General features: G+C 45.2%; 1 protein-coding gene across 5 annotated transcripts in view; it reads left to right on the top strand.

Annotated features, from left to right (window-relative positions):
* The window catches only part of LOC115123150 (lipoma-preferred partner homolog), a 462,733-nt gene that overhangs the window by 329,954 nt on the left and 109,969 nt on the right, over positions 1-22,810 (top strand). For all 5 annotated transcript variants that reach the window (XM_065009483.1, XM_065009486.1, XM_065009484.1 and 2 more), the window contains one exon: positions 17,449-17,618. In XM_065009483.1, coding sequence (XP_064865555.1) covers positions 17,449-17,618 — 170 coding nt within the window. The remainder of the gene's footprint in view (positions 1-17,448; positions 17,619-22,810) is intronic.

Genomic DNA, 22,810 nt, shown 5'->3' with positions numbered 1-22,810 from the left:
ACAGCCATACCCATAACATGATGCAGCCATAACATGATGCAGCCATACCCATAACATGATACAGCCATACCCATAACATGATACAGCCATACCCATAACATGATACAGCCATACCCATAACATGATGCAGCCATACCCATAACATGATACAGCCATACCCATAACATGATGCAGCCATAACATGATGCAGCCATACCCATAACATGATGCAGCCATAACATGATGCAGCCATAACATGATGCAGCCATACCCATAACATGATGCAGCCATAACATGATGCAGCCATACCCATAACATGATGCAGCCATACCCATAACATGATACAGCCATACCCATAACATGATGCAGCCATAACATGATACAGCCATACCCATAACATGATGCAGCCATACCCATAACATGATACAGCCATACCCATAACATGATACAGCCATACCCATAACATGATGCAGCCATACCCATAACATGATGCAGCCATACCCATAACATGATACAGCCATACCCATAACATGATACAGCCATAACATGATACAGCCATAACATGATGCAGCCATAACATGATGCAGCCATAACATGATGCAGCCATACCCATAACATGATACAGCCATACCCATAACATGATGCAGCCATAACATGATGCAGCCATACCCATAACATCATGCAGCCATACCCATAACATGATGCAGCCATACCCATAACATGATGCAGCCATACCCATAACATGATACAGCCATACCCATAACATGATACAGCCATACCCATAACATGATACAGCCATACCCATAACATGATACAGCCATACCCATAACATGATGCAGCCATACCCATAACATGATACAGCCATACCCATAACATGATGCAGCCATACCCATAACATGATACAGCCATACCCATAACATGATACAGCCATACCCATAACATGATACAGCCATACCCATAACATGATGCAGCCATACCCATAACATGATACAGCCATACCCATAACATGATACAGCCATACCCATAACATGATACAGCCATACCCATAACATGATACAGCCATACCCATTTAACATGATGCAGCCATACCCATATAACATGATGCAGCCATACCCATAACATGATACAGCCATACCCATAACATGATACAGCCATAACATGATGCAGCCATACCCATAACATGATACAGCCATAACATGATGCAGCCATACCCATAACATGATACAGCCATACCCATAACATGATGCAGCCATACCCATAACATGATACAGCCATACCCATAACATGATGCAGCCATACCCATAACATGATACAGCCATACCATAACATGATGCAGCCATACCCATAACATGATGCAGCCATACCCATAACATGATACAGCCATACCCATAACATGATACAGCCATGATGCAGCCATACCCGTAACATGATGCAGCAATACCCGTAACATGATGCAGCCATACCCATAACATGATGCAGCCATACCCATAACATGATGCAGCCATACCCATAACATGATACAGCCATACCCATAACATGATACAGCCATACCCATAACATGATACAGCCATACCCATAACATGATACAGCCATACCCATAACATGATGCAGCCATAACATGATGCAGCCATACCCATAACATGATGCAGCCATAACCATAACATGATGCAGCCATACCCATAACATGATACAGCCATATCATGATACAGTCATACCCATAACATGATGCAGCCACCACTACGCTTGAAAATATGGAATGTGGTACTCAGTAATGTGTGGTATTGGATTTATCCCCAAACATAAATCAAAATCAAATCAAATTGTATTGGTCACATACACATGGTTAGCAGATGTTAATGCGAGTGTAGCGAAATGCTTGTGCTTCTAGTTCCGACAGGGCAGTAATATCTAACAAGTAATCTATCAATTCCCCAACAACTACCTAATACACACATTTACATTTACATTTAAGTCATTTAGCAGACGCTCTTATCCAGAGCGACTTACAAATATAAAGGGATGGAATGAGAATATGTACATATAAATATTAGGATGAGCGATGGCCGAGCGGCATCGGCAAGGTGCAGTAGATGGTATAAAATACAGTATATACATGTGATGTAAGATATGGAAACATTATTAAAGTGGCATTATTTAAAGTGACGAGTGATCCATTTATTAAAGTTGCCAGTGATTGGGTCTCAATGTAGACGACAGCCTCTCTGAGTTACTGGTGGCTGTTTACCAGTCTGATGGCCTTGAGATAGAAGCTGTTTACCAGTCTGATGGAGATAGAAGCGGTTTACCAGTCTGATGGAGATAGAAGCTGTTTATCAGTCTGATGGAGATAGAAGCTGTTTACCAGTCTGATGGAGATAGAAGCTGTTTACCAGTCTGATGGAGATAGAAGCTGTTTATCAGTCTGATGGAGATAGAAGCTGTTTATCAGTCTGATGGAGATAGAAGCTGTTTACCAGTCTGATGGAGATAGAAGCTGTTTACCAGTCTGATGGAGATAGAAGCTGTTTAACAGTCTGATGGAGATAGAAGCTGTTTATCAGTCTGATGGCCTTGAGATAGAAGCTATTTATCAGTCTGATGGCCTTGAGATAGAAGCTGTTTATCAGTCTGATGGCCTTGAGATAGAAGCTGTTTATCAGTCTGATGGCCTTGAGATAGAAGCTGTTTATCAGTCTAATGGAGATAGAAGCTGTTTATCAGTCTGATGGCCTTGAGATAGAAGCTGTTTATCAGTCTGATGGCCTTGAGATAGAAGCTGTTTATCAGTCTGATGGAGATAGAAGCTGTTTATCAGTCTGATGGCCTTGAGATAGAAGCTGTTTATCAGTCTGATGGCCTTGAGATAGAAGCTGTTTATCAGTCTGATGGAGATAGAAGCTGTTTACCAGTCTGATGGCCTGGAGATAGAAGCTGTTTAACAGTCTGATGGAGATAGAAGCTGTTTATCAGTCTGATGGCCTTGAGATAGAAGCTGTTCATCAGTCTGATGGAGATAGAAGCTGTTTAACAGTCTGATGGCCTTGAGATAGAAGCTGTTTTACAGTCTGATGGAGATAGAAGCTGTTTATCAGTCTGATGGCCTTGAGATAGAAGCTGTTTATCAGTCTGATGGCCTTGAGATAGAAGCTGTTTATCAGTCTGATGGCCTTGAGATAGAAGCTGTTTATCAGTCTAATGGCCTTGAGATAGAAGCTGTTTACCAGTCTGATGGCCTTGAGATAGAAGCTGTTTATCAGTCTGATGGAGATAGAAGCTGTTTACCAGTCTGATGGCCTATAGATAGAAGCTGTTTATCAGTCTGATGGCCTTGAGATAGAAGCTGTTTATCAGTCTGATGGAGATAGAAGCTGTTTACCAGTCTGATGGAGATAGAAGCTGTTTACCAGTCTGATGGTGATAGAAGCTGTTTATCAGTCTGATGGAGATAGAAGCTGTTTATCAGTCTGATGGCCTTGAGATAGAAGCTATTTATCAGTCTGATGGCCTTGAGATAGAAGCTGTTTATCAGTCTGATGGAGATAGAAGCTGTTTATCAGTCTGATGGAGATAGAAGCTGTTTACCAGTCTGATGGAGATAGAAGCTGTTTACCAGTCTGATGGAGATAGAAGCTGTTTACCAGTCTGATGGAGATAGAAGCTGTTTATCAGTCTGATGGAGATAGAAGCTGTTTACCAGTCTGATGGAGATAGAAGCTGTTTACCAGTCTGATGGAGATAGAAGCTGTTTAACAGTCTGATGGAGATAGAAGCTGTTTATCAGTCTGATGGCCTTGAGATAGAAGCTATTTATCAGTCTGATGGCCTTGAGATAGAAGCTGTTTATCAGTCTGATGGCCTTGAGATAGAAGCTGTTTATCAGTCTAATGGAGATAGAAGCTGTTTATCAGTCTGATGGCCTTGAGATAGAAGCTGTTTATCAGTCTGATGGCCTTGAGATAGAAGCTGTTTATCAGTCTGATGGAGATAGAAGCTGTTTATCAGTCTGATGGCCTTGAGATAGAAGCTGTTTATCAGTCTGATGGCCTTGAGATAGAAGCTGTTTATCAGTCTGATGGAGATAGAAGCTGTTTACCAGTCTGATGGCCTGGAGAGAAGCTGTTTAACAGTCTGATGGAGATAGAAGCTGTTTATCAGTCTGATGGCCTTGAGATAGAAGCTGTTCATCAGTCTGATGGAGATAGAAGCTGTTTATCAGTCTGATGGCCTTGAGATAGAAGCTGTTTTACAGTCTGATGGAGATAGAAGCTGTTTATCAGTCTGATGGCCTTGAGATAGAAGCTGTTTATCAGTCTGATGGCCTTGAGATAGAAGCTGTTTATCAGTCTGATGGCCTTGAGATAGAAGCTGTTTATCAGTCTAATGGCCTTGAGATAGAAGCTGTTTACCAGTCTGATGGCCTTGAGATAGAAGCTGTTTATCAGTCTGATGGAGATAGAAGCTGTTTACCAGTCTGATGGCCTATAGATAGAAGCTGTTTATCAGTCTGATGGCCTTGAGATAGAAGCTGTTTATCAGTCTGATGGAGATAGAAGCTGTTTACCAGTCTGATGGAGATAGAAGCTGTTTACCAGTCTGATGGTGATAGAAGCTGTTTATCAGTCTGATGGAGATAGAAGCTGTTTATCAGTCTGATGGCCTTGAGATAGAAGCTATTTATCAGTCTGATGGCCTTGAGATAGAAGCTGTTTATCAGTCTGATGGCCTTGAGATAGAAGCTGTTTATCAGTCTAATGGAGATAGAAGCTGTTTATCAGTCTGATGGCCTTGAGATAGAAGCTGTTTATCAGTCTGATGGCCTTGAGATAGAAGCTGTTTATCAGTCTGATGGCCTTGAGATAGAAGCTGTTTATCAGTCTAATGGCCTTGAGATAGAAGCTGTTTATCAGTCTGATGGCCTTGAGATAGAAGCTGTTTATCAGTCTAATGGAGATAGAAGCTGTTTATCAGTCTGATGGCCTTGAGATAGAAGCTGTTTATCAGTCTGATGGCCTTGAGATAGAAGCTGTTTATCAGTCTGATGGCCTTGAGATAGAAGCTGTTTATCAGTCTAATGGCCTTGAGATAGAAGCTGTTTACCAGTCTGATGGCCTTGAGATAGAAGCTGTTTATCAGTCTGATGGAGATAGAAGCTGTTTACCAGTCTGATGGCCTATAGATAGAAGCTGTTTATCAGTCTGATGGCCTTGAGATAGAAGCTGTTTATCAGTCTGATGGAGATAGAAGCTGTTTACCAGTCTGATGGAGATAGAAGCTGTTTACCAGTCTGATGGTGATAGAAGCTGTTTATCAGTCTGATGGAGATAGAAGCTGTTTATCAGTCTGATGGCCTTGAGATAGAAGCTATTTATCAGTCTGATGGCCTTGAGATAGAAGCTGTTTATCAGTCTGATGGCCTTGAGATAGAAGCTGTTTATCAGTCTAATGGAGATAGAAGCTGTTTATCAGTCTGATGGCCTTGAGATAGAAGCTGTTTATCAGTCTGATGGCCTTGAGATAGAAGCTGTTTATCAGTCTGATGGAGATAGAAGCTGTTTATCAGTCTGATGGCCTTGAGATAGAAGCTGTTTATCAGTCTGATGGCCTTGAGATAGAAGCTGTTTATCAGTCTGATGGAGATAGAAGCTGTTTACCAGTCTGATGGCCTGGAGATAGAAGCTGTTTAACAGTCTGATGGAGATAGAAGCTGTTTATCAGTCTGATGGCCTTGAGATAGAAGCTGTTCATCAGTCTGATGGAGATAGAAGCTGTTTAACAGTCTGATGGCCTTGAGATAGAAGCTGTTTTACAGTCTGATGGAGATAGAAGCTGTTTATCAGTCTGATGGCCTTGAGATAGAAGCTGTTTATCAGTCTGATGGCCTTGAGATAGAAGCTGTTTATCAGTCTAATGGCCTTGAGATAGAAGCTGTTTACCAGTCTGATGGCCTTGAGATAGAAGCTGTTTATCAGTCTGATGGAGATAGAAGCTGTTTACCAGTCTGATGGCCTATAGATAGAAGCTGTTTATCAGTCTAATGGAGATAGAAGCTGTTTACCAGTCTGATGGAGATAGAAGCTGTTTACCAGTCTGATGGTGATAGAAGCTGTTTATCAGTCTGATGGCCTTGAGATAGAAGCTGTTTACCAGTCTGATGGAGATAGAAGCTGTTTTACAGTCTGATGGAGATAGAAGCTGTTTATCAGTCTGATGGCCTTGAGATAGAAGCTGTTTACCAGTCTGATGGAGATAGAAGCTGTTTTACAGTCTGATGGAGATAGAAGCTGTTTATCAGTCTGAGGGCCTTGAGATAGAAGCTGTTTACCAGTCTGATGGCCTTGAGATAGAAGCTGTTTAACAGTCTGATGGCCTTGAGATAGAAGCTGTTTATCAGTCTGATGGAGATAGAAGCTGTTTACCAGTCTGATGGCCTTGAGATAGAAGCTGTTTACCAGTCTGATGGCCTTGAGATAGAAGCTGTTTATCAGTCTGATGGAGATAGAAGCTGTTTATCAGTCTGATGGAGATAGAAGCTGTTTACCAGTCTGATGGTGATAGAAGCTGTTTACCAGTCTGATGGCCTTGAGATAGAAGCTGTTTACCAGTCTGATGGAGATAGAAGCTGTTTTACAGTCTGATGGAGATAGAAGCTGTTTATCAGTCTGAGGGCCTTGAGATAGAAGCTGTTTACCAGTCTGATGGCCTTGAGATAGAAGCTGTTTAACAGTCTGATGGCCTTGAGATAGAAGTTGTTTATCAGTCTGATGGAGATAGAAGCTGTTTACCAGTCTGATGGCCTTGAGATAGAAGCTGTTTACCAGTCTGATGGCCTTGAGATAGAAGCTGTTTATCAGTCTGATGGAGATAGAAGCTGTTTATCAGTCTGATGGCCTTGAGATAGAAGCTCTACCTTACAGATAATTGTATGTGTGGGGTACAGAGATGAGGGACCTTACAGATAATTGTATGTGTGGGGAACAGAGATGAGGTAGGTAGATGAGATGAGGTAGGGAAGGAGGGATGTAGGGAAGGAGGGATGTAGGGAAGGAGGGATGTAGGGAAGGAGGGATGAAGGGATGTAGGGAAGGAGGGATGTAGGGTTGTAGTGAAGGAGTGATGGAGGGAAGGAGGGATGTAGGGAAGGAGGGAAGTAGGGATGGAGGGAAGGAGGGATGTAGGGAAGGAGGGATGTAGGGAAGGAGAGATGGAGGGAAGGAGGGATGTAGGGAAGGAGGGATGAAGGGATGTAGGGAAGGAGGGATGTAGGGTTGTAGGGAAGGAGTGATGTAGGGAAGGAGGGATGTAGGGAAGGAGGGATGGAGGGATGGAGGGAAGGAGGGATGTAAGGAAGGAGGGAAGGAGGGATGTAGGGAAGGAGGGATGTAGGGAAGGAGGGATGTAGGGTTGTAGGGAAGGAGTGATGGAGGGAAGGAGGGATGTAGGGAAGGAGGGAAGTAGGGAAGGAGGGAAGTAGGGATGGAGGGAAGGAGAGATGTAGGGAAGGAGGGATGAAGGGATGTAGGGAAGGAGGGATGTAGGGTTGTAGGGAAGGAGGGATGTAGGGAAGGAGGGATGGAGGGAAGGAGGGATGTAGGGAAGGGGGATGTAGGGAAGGAGATGTAGGGAAGGAGGGATGTAGGGGAGGGATGTAGGGAAGGAGTGATGTAGGGAAGGAGGGATGGAGGGAAGGAGGGATGTAGGGAAGGAGGGATGTAGGGAAGGAGGGATGTAGGGAAGGAGGGATGAAGGGATGTAGGGAAGGAGGGATGTAGGGTTGTAGGGAAGGAGTGATGGAGGGATGTAGGGAAGGAGGGAAGTAGGGATGGAGGGAAGGAGGGATGTAGGGAAGGAGGGATGTAGGGAAGGAGAGATGTAGGGAAGGAGGGATGAAGGGATGTATGGAAGGAGGGATGTAGGGTTGTAGGGAAGGAGTGATGTAGGGAAGGAGGGATGTAGGGAAGGAGGGATGGAGGGAAGGAGGGATGTAGGGAAGGAGAGATGGAGGGAAGGAGGGATGTAGGGAAGGAGGGATCTAGGGAAGGAGGGATGTAGGGAAGGAGGGATGTAGGGAAGGAGTGATGTAGGGAAGGAGGGATGTAGGGAAGGAGGGATGTAGGGAAGGAGGGATGTAAGGAAGGAGCGAAGGAGGGATGTAGGGAAGGAGGGAAGTAGGGATGGAGGGAAGGAGGGATGTAGGGAAGGAGGGATGGAGGGAAGGAGGGATGTAGGGAAGGAGGGATGGAGGGATGTAGGGATGTAGGGAAGGAGGGAAGTAGGGATGGAGGGAAGGAGGGATGTAGGGAAGGAGGGATGTAGGGAAGGAGAGATGGAGGGAAGGAGGGATGTAGGGAAGGAGGGATCTAGGGAAGGAGGGATGTAGGGAAGGAGGGATGTAGGGAAGGAGAGATGTAGGGAAGGAGGGATGAAGGGATGTAGGGAAGGAGGGATGTAGGGTTGTAGGGAAGGAGTGATGTAGGGAAGGAGGGATGTAGGGAAGGAGGGATGGAGGGAAGGAGGGATGTAGGGAAGGAGAGATGTAGGGAAGGAGGGATCTAGGGAAGGAGGGATGTAGGGAAGGAGGGATGTAGGGAAGGAGTGATGTAGGGAAGGAGGGATGTAGGGAAGGAGGGATGTAGGGAAGGAGTGATGTAAGGAAGGAGCGAAGGAGGGATGTAGGGAAGGAGGGAAGTAGGGATGGAGGGAAGGAGGGATGTAGGGAAGGAGGGATGGAGGGAAGGAGGGATGTAGGGAAGGAGGGATGGAGGGATGTAGGGAAGGAGGGATGTAGGGAAGGAGGGAAGTAGGGATGGAGGGAAGGAGGGATGTAGGGAAGGAGGGATGTAGGGAAGGAGAGATGGAGGGAAGGAGGGATGTAGGGAAGGAGGGATCTAGGGAAGGAGGGATGTAGGGAAGGAGGGATGTAGGGTTGTAGGGAAGGAGTGATGTAGGGAAGGAGGGATGTAGGGAAGGAGGGATTACACTAGTCGTTGGGAGGGAGGGATGTAGGGAAGGAGGGATGTAGGGTTGTAGGGAAGGAGTGATGTAGGGAAGGAGGGATGTAGGGAAGGAGGGAAGGAGGGATTACACTAGTCGTTGGGAGGGAGGGACACTAGTTGTTAGGAGAGGAGAGGGGAGGGATGTAGGGACAGTGGCTTGCGAAAGTTTTCATCCCCCTTGGCATGTTTCCTATTTTTTAGCTTGATGGCCCAAAAGCTCAATTTTAGTCTCATCTGATCAGAGTACCTTCTTCCATATGTTTGGGGAGTCTCCCACCAAATGTGTTTGCTTATTTTTTTCTTTAATCACTGGCTTTTATTCTGGCCACTCTTCCGTAAAGCCCAGCTCTGTGGAGTGTACGGCTTAAAGTGGTCCTATGGACAGATACTCCAATCTCTCTGCTGTGGTGCTTTGCAGCTCCTTCAGGGTTATCTTTGGTCTCTTTGTTGCCTCTCTGATTGATGCCCTCCTTGCCTGGTCTGTGAGTTTTAGTGAGCGGCCCTCTCTTGGCAGGTTTGTTGTGGTGCCATATTCTTTCCATTTTTTAATAATGGATTTAATGGTGCTCTGTGGGATGTTCAAAGATTCTGATGTTTTTTTATAACCCAACCCTGATCTGTACCTCTCCACAACTTTGTCCCTGACCTGTTTGGAGAGCTCCTTGGTCTTCATGGTGCTCCTTGCTTGGTGGTGCTCCTTGGTCTTCATGGTGCCACTTGCTTGGTGGTGCCCCTTGGTCTTCATGGTGCTCCTTGCTTGGTGGTGCTCCTTGGTCTACATGGTGCTCCTTGCTTGGTGGTGCTCCTTGGTCTTTATGGTGCTCCTTGCTTGGTGGTGCCCCTTGGTCTTCATGGTGCTCCTTGCTTGGTGGTGCTCATTGGTCTACATGGTGCTCCTTGCTTGGTGGTGCACCTTGGTCTTGATGGTGCTCCTTGCTTGGTGGTGCCCCTTGGTCTTCATGGTGCTCCTTGCTTGGTGGTGCTCCTTGGTCTACATGGTGCTCCTTGCTTGGTGGTGCTCCTTGGTCTTCATGGTGCTCCTTGCTTGGTGGTGCCCCTTGGTCTTCATGGTGCTCCTTGCTTGGTGGTGCTCCTTGGTCTACATGGTGCTCCTTGCTTGGTGGTGCTCCTTGGTCTTCATGGTGCTCCTTGCTTGGTGGTGCCCCTTGGTCTTCATGGTGCTCCTTGCTTGGTGGTGCCCCTTGGTCTTCATGGTGCTCCTTGCTTGGTGGTGCTCCTTGGTCATCATGGTGCTCCTTGCTTGGTGGTGCTCCTTGGTCTTCATGGTGCTCCTTGCTTGGTGGTGCTCCTTGGTCTTCATGGTGCTCCTTGCTTGGTGGTGCCCCTTGCTTGGTGGTGCTCCTTGCCTGGTGGTGCTCCTTGCTTGGTGGTGCTCCTTGCTTGGTGGTGCTCCTTGCTTGGTGGTGCTCCTTGCTTGGTGGTGCCCCTTGCTTGGTGGTGCTCCTTGGTCTTCATGGTGCTCCTTGCTTGGTGGTGCCCCTTGCTTGGTGGTGCTCCTTGCTTGGTGGTGCTCCTTGCTTGGTGGTGCTCCTTGCTTGGTGGTGCTCCTTGCTTGGTGGTGCCCCTTGCTTGGTGGTGCTCCTTGGTCTTCTTGGTGCTCCTTGCTTGGTGGTGCTCCTTGCTTGGTGGTGCTCCTTGCTTGATGGTGCTCCTTGCTTGGTGGTGCTCCTTGCTTGGTGGTGCTCCTTGCTTGGTGGTGCTCTTTGCTTGGTGGTGCCCCTTGCTTGGTGGTGCAGCAGCTCTCTTTCCTTTTCCAACAGCCAGATCGATCGCCTTCAACTTGAAAGCTGCATCATATGCATTTCTCCGTGTCTTTGCCATGATGAGGGTGACAAAATGACTACCGTAATCAGAATGATGGGAAGTTTGAGCTCGATTTACGTCACATTATGTGACAGTGCTCAGTTTTTTGGTGGCGGCATGAATCTTGTGAAAGCGGGAAAAATCCATAAATTAGCCGCGTCATTGTATAAACCGCGAGGTTCAAAGCGTGGGAATAAAGTAGCGGCTTATAGTCCAGCAATTACGGTATGTAGTATACAGCATGTCAGTATAGGGGTTCGAACACAGCTTAGATGAATCCAGGTGAAAGATGAAGGGGAGGAGACAGGGTTGAAGATGGATTTTTTGGGGACTTGAGACAATTGAGACATGGATTGTGTCTGTGTGACATGCAGAGGGTGAATGGACAAGACAAAATATTTAAGTGCCTTTGAACTGGGTATGGTAGTAGGTGCCAGGTGCACCAGATTGTGCCAAGAACTGCAACGAGCCTGAGTTTTTTGCGCTCAACAGTTTTCCGTGTGTATCAAGAATGGTCCACCACCCAAAGGACATCCAGCCAACTTGACACAACTGTGGGAAGCATTGGAGTCAACATGGACCAGCATCTTATAGAGTCCATGACCTGATGAATTGAGGCTGTTCTGAGGGCAAAAGGGGGGGTTCAACTCAATATCAGGAAGGTGTTCCTAATGTTTTGTACACTCAGTGTATGTGTTTATATGTGTGTATGACTGTGCACACACAAATAACTGACTCACACACACACACGGAAATAGCTCCTCAGGGCCCTAGCGATCACGAGCCACCAAAAGGAAAAGGATTTCCGCAAGGTTTCCTTCTGGCTGTTTAAAGTGGGAGCCCAGTGGGACACGTTGGCTGTTTAAAGTGGGAGCCCAGTGGGACACGTTGGCTGTTTAAAGTGGGAGCCCAGTGGGACACGTTGGCTGTTTAAAGTGGGATCCCAGTGGGGACACGTTGGCTGTTTAAAGTGGGAGCCCAGTGGGACACGTTGGCTGTTTAAAGTGGGAGCCCAGTGGGCTATGTCTCTCTCTCTCTCTCAATTCAATTCAAGGGCTTTCTCTCTCCCTCTCTCTCTCGGTCTCTTTCTCTCTCTGTCTCTCTCTCTCGCTCGGTCTCTTTCTCTCTCTGTCTCTCTCTGTCTCTCTCTCTCGCTCGGTCTCTTTCTCTCTCTGTCTCTTTCTCTCTCGCTCGGTCTCTTTCTCTCTCTCTCTGTCTCTCCCTCTCCCCCTCTCTCTCTCGGTCTCTTTCTCTCTCTGTCTCTCTCGCTCAGTCTCTTTCTCTCTGTCTCTCTCTATGCCCTCTCTGTCTTTCTCTCCATCTCCCCCTCTCTCTCCATCCCTCTGGCACTCTGAAGTGATTACCAGTCTGTGATTCCATTGACACCCACACATCCCCCCGAGACGCGCCATCGCTAGTTTGTTTAATCTCTCTCCCGTACCGTTCTCATAGCTTACTACAGTAGGTAACACAGCCTCTGTAAATGAGGTGTGTGTGTGTGTTTGTGTGGTGTGTGTCAGTAAGTGAGATGCAGATAGAAGGCTGGTGGAACCAGATGAAACCAGATAGCTGGGTCTGTTTGTTTAAAGGGCGTTTTAGGATTTATAACAATAGTTTAGAGAGTAGTGATCTTCTGAGGAGTGAACGTCCTCTGATATCCTTGAGCAGGGATGGACATCTTTAATGGGGGTGATGCCACAAAGAACCGAACTCATCATAAGGGGCCACAGTGGCTCGTGGGTCGCTTACCTAGACTACATCCTAGACTACATCCTAGACTACATCCTAGAATACATCCTAGAATACATCCTAGACTACATCCTAGACTACATCCGAGACTACATCCTAGAATACATCCTAGACTACATCCTAGACTACATCCTAGAATACATCCTAGACTACATCCTAGACTACATCCTAGAATACATCCTAGACTACATCCTAGACTACATCCTAGACTACATCCTAGACTACATCCCAGACTACATCCTAGACTACATCCTAGACTACATGCTAGAGACTACATCCTAGACTACATCCTAGAATACATCCTAGACTACATCCTAGACTACATCCTAGAATACATCCTAGACTACATCCTAGAATACATCCTAGACTACATCCTAGACTACATCCTAGACTACATCCTATACTAGATGCCAGAGACTACATCCTAGACTAAATGCTAGACTACATCCTAGACTAGATGCTAGAGACTACATCCTAGACTACATGCCAGAGACTACATCCTAGACTACATGCTAGACTACATGCTAGAGACTACATCCTAGACTACATCCTAGACTAGATGCTAGAGACTACATCCTAGACTACATGCCAGAGACTACATCCTAGACTACATGCCAGAGACTACATGCTAGAGACTACATCCTAGACTACATCCTAGACTACATGCCAGAGACTACATCCTAGAGACTACATCCTAGAGACTACATCCTAGACTACATCCTAGACTACATCCTAGACTACATGCTAGAGACTACATCCTAGACTAGATGCTAGAGACTACATCCTAGACTACATGCCAGAGACTACATCCTAGACTACATCCTAGACTACATCCTAGAATACATGCTAGAGACTACAGCCTAGACTAGATGCTAGAGACCACTCCTAGACTACATGCCACTGTGGCCCCAACTCATCATAAGAGGCCACAGTGGCTCGTGGGTCGCTTACCTAGACTACATCCTAGACTACAACCTAGACTACATCCTATACTACATCCTAGAATACATCCTAGACTACATCCTAGACTACATCCTAGACTAGATCCTAGAATACATCCCAGACTACATCCTAGAATACATCCTAGAATACATCCTAGACTACATCCTAGACTACATCCTAGAATACATCCTAGACTACATCCTAGAATACATCCTAGACTACATCCTAGACTACATCCTAGAATACATCCTAGACTACATCCTAGACTACATCCCAGACTAAATCCTAGACTACATCCTAGACTACATGCTAGAGACTACATCCTAGACTACATCCTAGACTACATCCTAGAATACATCCTAGACTACATCCTAGAATACATGCTAGAGACTACATCCTAGACTACATCCTAGAATATATCCTAGACTACATCCTAGACTACATCCTAGACTACATCCTAGACTACATCCTATACTAGATGCCAGAGACTACATCCTAGACTAAATGCTAGACTACATCCTAGACTAGATGCTAGAGACTACATCCTAGACTAGATGCTAGAGACTACATCCTAGACTACATGCCAGAGACTACATCCTAGACTACATGCTAGACTACATGCTAGAGACTACATCCTAGACTACATCCTAGACTACATGCCAGAGACTACATCCTAGAGACTAAATCCTAGACTATATCCTAGACTACATCCTAGACTACATGCTAGAGACTACATCCTAGACTAGATGCTAGAGACTACATCCTAGACTACATGCCAGAGACTACATCCTAGACTACATCCTAGAATACATGCTAGAGACTACAGCCTAGACTAGATGCTAGAGACCACTCCTAGACTACATGCCAGAGACTACATCCTAGACTAGATGCTAGAGACTACATCCTAGACTACATGCCAGCAACTACATCCTAGACTACATCCTAGACTACATGCTAGAGACTACATCCTAGACTACATGCTAGACTACATCCTAGCCTACATCCTAGACTACATGCCAGAGACTACATCCTAGACTACATCCTAGACTACATGCCAGCGACTTCATCCCAGAGACTACATGCTAGAGACTATCCCAGAGACTACATCCCAGAGACTACATGCTAGAGACTATCCCAGAGACTACATCACTGAGACTACATGCTAGAGACTATCCCAGAGGCTACATCACAGAGACTACATCCCAGAGACTACAGACAGACAGTCAATCAGACAGTCAAACAGTCAATCAGACAGTGAAAACAGTCAGTCAAACAATCAGTCAGACAGTCAATTAGACAGTCAGTCAAACAGTCAGTCAATTAGACAGTCAGACAGTCAGTCAGTCAATCAGACAGTCAGACAGTCAGTCAGTCAATCAGACAGTCAGTCAAATATTCAGTCAATCAGACAGTCAAACAGTCAATCAATCAAACAGTCAGTCAATCAGACAGACAGACTCAGTCAGACAGTCGGTCAGACAGTCAGTCAGTCAAACAGTGAGTCAATCAGACAGTCAGTCAGACAGACAGACAGACAGTCGGTCAGACAGACAGACAGTCAGTCACACAGTCAGTCACACAGTCAGACAGACAGACAGCCAGTCAGACAGACAGTCAGTCAACACCAAATCAGACTTAGACAAAGCAAAAACAAAAAAAGATACTACACAAACTAAAGTTCATTTATTCAACACAATATCACACTGTCTTCTGTCTTTGCCGCAAAGATTATATCTGTCTTTAGATGTGTGTAAAAAAAGAAAGCATTGAAAGATATATTTTCTAAAACCTGCATTATTGTAAGATATCGCTAATTAAATTGCTAGTGTCATTAATTGAGTCGAAGATAAACTTCACATTCACATCTTAAACTCAATTAAAGATATCTTCAAGTCAATTAAATTTATCCAATTGCCCTGTCCTACAAAAACTGCAATCTAGCTCTTTCTGAAGCATTAATATCGGTTCACTGCTTTGCCCTCAAAACACAAAGACAAGACAAGACTCTGAAGTTTTGCTCTCTTTATCATTAAAACATTAAAGGACTGTTTGACTTTTTCTAATCGATGCCGTCACTCTGTCACACTCATGTGATGTAGAGGTTTTAAAATATAAAATGTCCTCAATTAATCCTTATCACATGAACATGGGGGTTTAGTGTATAAAGGGAGTGTTACATTTCATTTCATTTGACTCAATTATACATCGTTGGTTTTTTTTTCTCTCAGTTTATTAAGTACAGATCTACGGTATGTCCATTGAAGCTATGACAGGATGGTCAATAATATTAGTGATAGCAATAGACAACGATACCATACCATCTGAAATAGCTAGAAAATGATGCCCCTCCCCCCCCTCCCCTCTCCCCTCTCCAGCGTCAAGAAAAGATCCAGCCAAGACCATCCTATGTCTTCAGATGTCGGCCCTCCGATCACTGTGGCCCTTTCAACCGTTGATATAAAGAAACAACTTCTAGACTTTCCCTGGAGATGCTATCAGGCCCTGGATATGAAGTGTTCTTGGTGTCTGGTTCCTTTTTTGACTTTGGCCTTACTTCATCACAGACTTGATTACAGATCAATAGTTGCAGTCGATCTGTTAGATCCGATCTGTTCTAATCAAGGGGTTTATACCAGGATCCGTAGGACGAAAAGAAGACAAGAGTTGTCTTTCATGATTCTCTCTTTATCGTTGATAAAGCCCATTACTTTAAGAGTAGCGAGGAGGACTGGTGTTGAGTTTCTGCAGTCCAAGCTATCTGCTCCAGTCTCTGTTGAAGTGTTCTGAAGTCAGTCATCTTTACACGAGGCCTCTGAAGGCCCTTTGATTAAGGACGTTAGCTAGTGATCACAAAGTAACTGGTTCGTAAGGAAAGTTAGACCATAAAACAGTTTATGATTGTCTCTCTCTCTCTCTCTCTCTCTCTCTCTCTCTCTCTCTCTCTCTCTCTCTCTCGTCACAATAAGGAAACACTTTCTCTGTGCAGGGCACTTCCATACCTTCACTATCATTCACTGTAGTGTCTCTTTCTGCTCAAAACCAAGTCTTTACCTGCTCAAAACCAGGTCTCTTTCTGCTCTAAACCAGGTCTCTTTCTGCTCTAAACCAGGTCTCTTCTCAAAACCAAGTCTCTTTCTGCTCAAAACCAAGTCTATTTCTGCTCAAAACCAAGTCTCTTCTCAAAACCAAGTCTCTTCAGCTAAAAACCAAGTCTCTTCAGCTAAAAACCAAGTCTCTTCAGCTAAAAACCAGGTCTCTTTCTGCTCTAAACCAAGTCTCTTCTCAAAACCAAGTCTCTTTCTGCTCAAATCCAAGTCTCTTCTCAAAACCAAGTCTCTTTCTGCTCAAAACCAAGTCTCTTCAGCTAATAACCAAGTCTCTTCAGCTAAAAACCAAGTCTCTTTCTGCACTAAACCAGGTCTCTTTCTGCTCTAAACCAGGTCTCTTTCTGCTCTAAACCAGGTCTCTTTCTGCTCTAAACCAGGTCTCTTTCAGCTCTAAACCAGGTCTCTTTCAGCTCTAAACCAGGTCTCTGCTCTAAACCAGGTCTCTTTCAGCTCTAAACCAGGTCTCTGCTCTAAACCAGCTCTCTTTCTGCTCTAAACCAGGTCTCTTTCAGCTCTAAACCAGGTCTCTGCTCTAAACCAGGTCTCTTTCAGCTCTAAACCAGGTCTCTGCTCTAAACCAGGTCTCTTTCTGCTCTAAACCAGGTCTCTTTCTGCTCTAAACCAGGTCTCTTTCAGCTCTAAACCAGGTCTCTGCTCTAAACCAGGTCTCTGCTCTAAACCAGGTCTCTGCTCTAAACCAGGTCTCTTTCAGCTCTAAACCAGGTCTCTGCTCTAAACCAGGTCTCTTTCGGCTCTAAAACATGTACTGTAACACGTGTAGCAGTAAGACCAGACAGTCAGACCTGTGGATGAACCAGTCTAACCCCCCCATCTCCTCTCCTCCCCTACCCCAGGGCGGTGTGCCAGCTGTGGGGATAATGTGGTGGGTGAGGGTACCGGCTGTACCGCCATAGACCAGGTCTTCCACGTGGACTGCTTCATCTGCATGACCTGCAGTGGCAGGCTGCGCGGGAAACCCTTCTACGCTGTGGAGAAGAAGGCCTACTGCGAGCCCTGCTACATCGTGAGTTACACACACACACACACACACAGACACAGTGTGTAAAAGTTCTACTGAGCCCTGCTACATTGTGAGTCTCGACCCATCCACCAATTTATTTCATGACTTTACTTGTTGCACCTGTAAGTAACAGGATGTGTGAAACTGGTGCTGTTTCACTTCACACATTCTGCCTGCTCTCTGTCTTTCTGCCATCCAGGAGAACCATACAGAGAGAGTTGTTATCATGAACATCACCTCCTCCTGAGTTAGAACAGAGAGAGTTGTCATGTCTCCTCCTGAGGTAGAACAGAGAGAGTTGTTATCATGAACATCACCTCCTCCTGGGTTAGAACAGAGAGAGTTGTCATATCTCATCCTGAGTTAGAACAGAGAGAGTTGTCATGTCTCCTCCTGAGTTAGAACAGAGAGAGTTGTCATGTCTCATCCTGAGTTAGAACAGAGAGAGTTGTCATATCTCATCCTGAGTTAGAACAGAGAGAGTTGTCATGTCTCCTCCTGAGTTAGAACAGAGAGAGTTGCTATCATGAACATCACCTCCTCCTGAGTTAGAACAGAGAGCGTTGTCGTGTCTCCTCCTGAGTTAGAACAGAGAGAGTTGTCATGTCTCCTCCTGAGTTAGAACAGAGAGAGTTGTCATGTCTCCTCCTGAGTTAGAACAGAGAGAGTTGCTATCATGAACATCACCTCCTCCTGAGTTAGAACAGAGAGCGTTGTCGTGTCTCCTCCTGAGTTAGAACAGAGAGAGTTGTCATATCTCCTCCTGAGGTAGAACAGAGAGAGTTGTCGTGTCTCCTCCTGAGTTAGAACAGAGAGAGTTCTGTCCATGCGCTGAGAATGCGCCCTTGGAATACCTTCCTGGCCCTGCAACTGTTGACCAGACTAAAAGCCTCACTCATGTCGGCCTCGGAGAGCGAGTTCACCCAGTCCTCTGTGGCAGCGGGGGCCCTCGTGCACAGCTTGGTGTTGTTTTTGTCAAAATGTGCATCAAATGAATTGAGTAGAGAGGTAACGTTAGGTAGATCACAGCTGGGTCTTCCTTTGTAATCCGTAATGCCACATGGGATTCCACCTTGTAAATATCAACAATATATAAGTGTAAACAACAACGCAAAAAACAAACACAAGTAAACAGAAACAACACATCCTCCATACCTCATACACCATACCTCATACACCATACCTCATACACCAAAACTCATACATCATACCTCATACACCATACCTCATACACCATACCTCATACACCATACCTCATACCTCATACACCGTACCTCATACACCGTACCTCATACACCGTACCTCATACACCATACCTCATACACCATACCTCATACACCATACCTCATACACCATACCTCATACACCATACCTTATACACCATACCTCATACATACTACAGCACAGCCACCATGCGTTCGTGTCCTCAGCCGGAGCCCTCAGTATTTTCACTGCAATAGCCCTGTCCTTTAGTTTAGCACCAACCTAGTGTTAATCCAGGGCTTCTGATAAGGGAAGTAGCAAACCCTCACTGTGGGGACAACGTCGCTGATGAATTTCCTGATGAAGCCCGAGACGGAGATGGTTAGCTCGTCGACGTTATCGGCAGAGTCTCGGAAAATATCCCAGTTAGCGCTAGCAAAGCATCCTGCAGCGTAGCCTCCGCTTCATTGGATCATTTCTCTACGGAGCGCGTCACGGGTACTTCCTGGTTTGAGCTTCTGTTTGTAAGCAGGAAGCAGGAGTATAGAGTCATGACCTGATTTGCCGAATGGAGGACGAGGGAGGGCTTTGTACGCTTGATTGTGAGTACGGTAACAGTGATCTAGGACTCTATCGCCCCCTAGTGGTGAAGGAGATGAGTTGATGAAATACAAACAAGGAAAGCACCTTTCGTTTTTACTAAACACTAAAATAGTATTTAGTTGGACTAGTACACTGTATGCAGTTTAAGTAAGTAGTAGACGAGACAGATTTGTGACACGCCTGTGTCTTTTTAAGGATTAGACAGACTGTTCTGTGTGTCCCACATGTCATCTTATTCCCTTATTAAAGCCCTGGTCCAAAGTAGTGCACTATATCGGGAAGATCACTATGGGCCCTGGTCCAAAGTAGTGCACTATATCGGGAAGATCACTATGGGCCCTGGTCCAAAGTAGTGCACTATATCGGGAAGATCACTATGGGCCCTGGTCCAAAGTAGTGCACTATATCGGGAAGATCACTATGGGCCCTGGTCCAAAGTAGTGCACTATATCGGGAAGATCACTATGGGCCCTGGTCCAAAGTAGTGCACTATATCGGGAAGATCACTATGGGCCCTGGTCCAAAGTAGTGCACTATATAGGATAGCATTTAGGACATTAGCCTGTGTGTCTCCATGCATGCAGCTCAGTATTCTGATCCATACCACTTTATCTGAAGGTCCATCTGATAGGGAGATGAGACACAGTGGAAACGCACTGCAGCTGATAATCGACTATCACATTAGAATGTTAGATTGGATTTACTTCCCTTTGTAGACTGGATAACAAATCATATTCCCTTGGATTTACTTCCCTTTGTAGACTGGATAACAAATCATATTCCCTTGGATTTACTTCCCTTTGTAGACTGGATAACAAATCATATTCCCTTGGATTTACTTCCCTTTGTAGACTGGATAACAAATCATATTCCCTTGGATTTACTTCCCTTTGTAGACTGGATAACAAATCATATTCCCTCTTCTACGTCTACCCCCCCCCCCCCTCCCCCATCCACCACTGTTTCTGGGTCTCTTCATTCCTTTTTGTTTTCTCCAAAAAATGTCATTTTAAAAAGTATTTTATTCAATTCAACCGAAGAGTCTGATCAAAACAGGAACAGATTGACAGTAAGATGTGAACAGAGGGACAGTAAGATGTGAACAGAGGGACAGTAAGATGTGAACAGAGGGACAGTAAGATGTGAACAGAGGGACAGTAAGATGTGAACAGAGGGACAGTAAGATGTGAACAGAATGACAATAAGATGTGAACATAGGGACAGTAAGATGTGAACAGAGGGACAGTAAGATGTGAACAGAGGGACAGTAAGATGTGAACAGAGGGACAGTAAGATGTGAACAGAGGGACAGTAAGATGTGAACAGAGGGACAGTTCCAGTAAGATGTGAACAGAGGGACAGTAAGATGTGAACAGAGGGACAGTACAGTAAGATTTGAACAGAGGGACAGTACATGTGATAAGATGTGAACAGAGGGACAGTTCAGTAAGATTTGAACAGAGGGACAGTAAGATGTGAACAGAGGGACAGTAAGATGTGAACAGAGGGACAGTAAGATGTGAACAGAGGGAAAGTTCAGTAAGATGTGAACAGAGGGAAAGTTCAGTAAGATGTGAACAGAGGGACAGTAAGATGTGAACAGAGGGACAGTAAGATGTGAACAGAGGGACAGTACAGTAAGATGTGAACAGAGGGACAGTAAGATGTGAACAGAGTGACAGTAAGATGTGAACAGAGGGACAGTAAGATGTGAACAGAGGGACAGTAAGATGTGAACAGAGGGACAGTAAGATGTGAACAGAGGGACAGTAAGATGTGAACAGAGGGACAGTAAGATGTGAACAGAGGGACAGTAAGATGTGAACAGAGGGACAGTAAGATGTGAACAGAGGGACAGTTCAGTAAGATGTGAACAGAGGGACAGTTCAGTAAGATGTGAACAGAGGGACAGTAAGACGTGAACAGAGGGACAGTAAGACGTGAACAGAGGGACAGTAAGATGTGAACAGAGGGACAGTAAGACGTGAACAGAGGGACAGTAAGACGTGAACAGAGGGACAGTAAGATGTGAACAGAGGGACAGTAAGACGTGAACAGAGGGACAGTAAGACGTGAACAGAGGGACAGTAAGATGTGAACAGAGGGACAGTAAGACGTGAACAGAGGGACAGTAAGACGTGAACAGAGGGACAGTAAGATGTGAACAGAGGGACAGTTCAGTAAGATGTGAACAGAGGGACAGTAAGATGTGAACAGAGGGAAAGTTCAGTAAGATGTGAACAGAGGGACAGTAAGATGTGAACAGAGGGACAGTAAGATGTGAACAGAGGGACAGTAAGATGTGAACAGAGGGACAGTACGATGTGAACAGAGGGACAGTAAGATGTGAACAGAGGGACAGTCAGATGTGAACAGAGGGACAGTAAGATGTGAACAGAGGGACAGTAAGATGTGAACAGAGGGACAGTAAGATGTGAACAGAGGGACAGTAAGATGTGAACAGAGGGACAGTAAGATGTGAACAGAGGGACAGTACAGTAAGATGTGAACAGAGGGACAGTAAGATGTGAACAGAGGGACAGTAAGACGTGAACAGAGGGGACAGTAAGATGTGAACAGAGGGACAGTAAGATGTGAACAGAGGGACAGTAAGATGTGAACAGAGGGACAGTAAGATGTGAACAGAGGGACAGTAAGATGTGAACAGAGGGACAGTACAGTAAGATGTGAACAGAGGGACAGTAAGATGTGAACAGAGGGACAGTAAGATTTGAACAGAGGGACAGTAAGATGTGAACAGAGGGACAGTACAGTAAGATGTGAACAGAGGGACAGTAAGATGTGAACAGAGGGACAGTACAGTAAGATTTGAACAGAGGGACAGTACAGTAAGATGTGAACAGAGGGACAGTAAGATGTGAACAGAGGGACAGTAAGATGTGAACAGAGGGACAGTAAGATGTGATAAGATGTGAACAGAGGGACAGTAAGTTGTGAACAGAGGGACAGTAAGATGTGAACAGAGGGACAGTAAGACGTGAACAGAGAGACAGTTCAGTAAGATGTGAACAGAGGGACAGTAAGATCAGGGTTTCTTGAGAAAACATTTCCAGAATCGATTTAATTTGTGGCAAATTTGTCAACGTGGGTAGTTGCTGTTTCAAAGATCTGATTTAATCTCTACATTGGTCTCTCTTGCAAAAAGAGATTTGATCTCAATGAGAATAGCCTGCATAAAAAGGATATTGCTTTACTTCTCAACAGGGAAGTTATAAGTTCAAAGTGAAACCACACCTGAATGGTCTATTTCTAATTGAGGAATTCAGTCTGGCGTTTCAGTCTGGCGTTGCATCATAGTATGTTGTGTCTCTGATGTTCTTGTGGCTTTCCTCTCAACTCTCAACTTCCTCAATCCACTTCCCCAAGTT

This window comes from Oncorhynchus nerka, linkage group LG25, assembly GCF_034236695.1.
Source record: "Oncorhynchus nerka isolate Pitt River linkage group LG25, Oner_Uvic_2.0, whole genome shotgun sequence".
Taxonomy (NCBI): domain Eukaryota; kingdom Metazoa; phylum Chordata; class Actinopteri; order Salmoniformes; family Salmonidae; genus Oncorhynchus; species Oncorhynchus nerka.
This window is presented reverse-complemented; position numbering and strand designations above follow the sequence as displayed.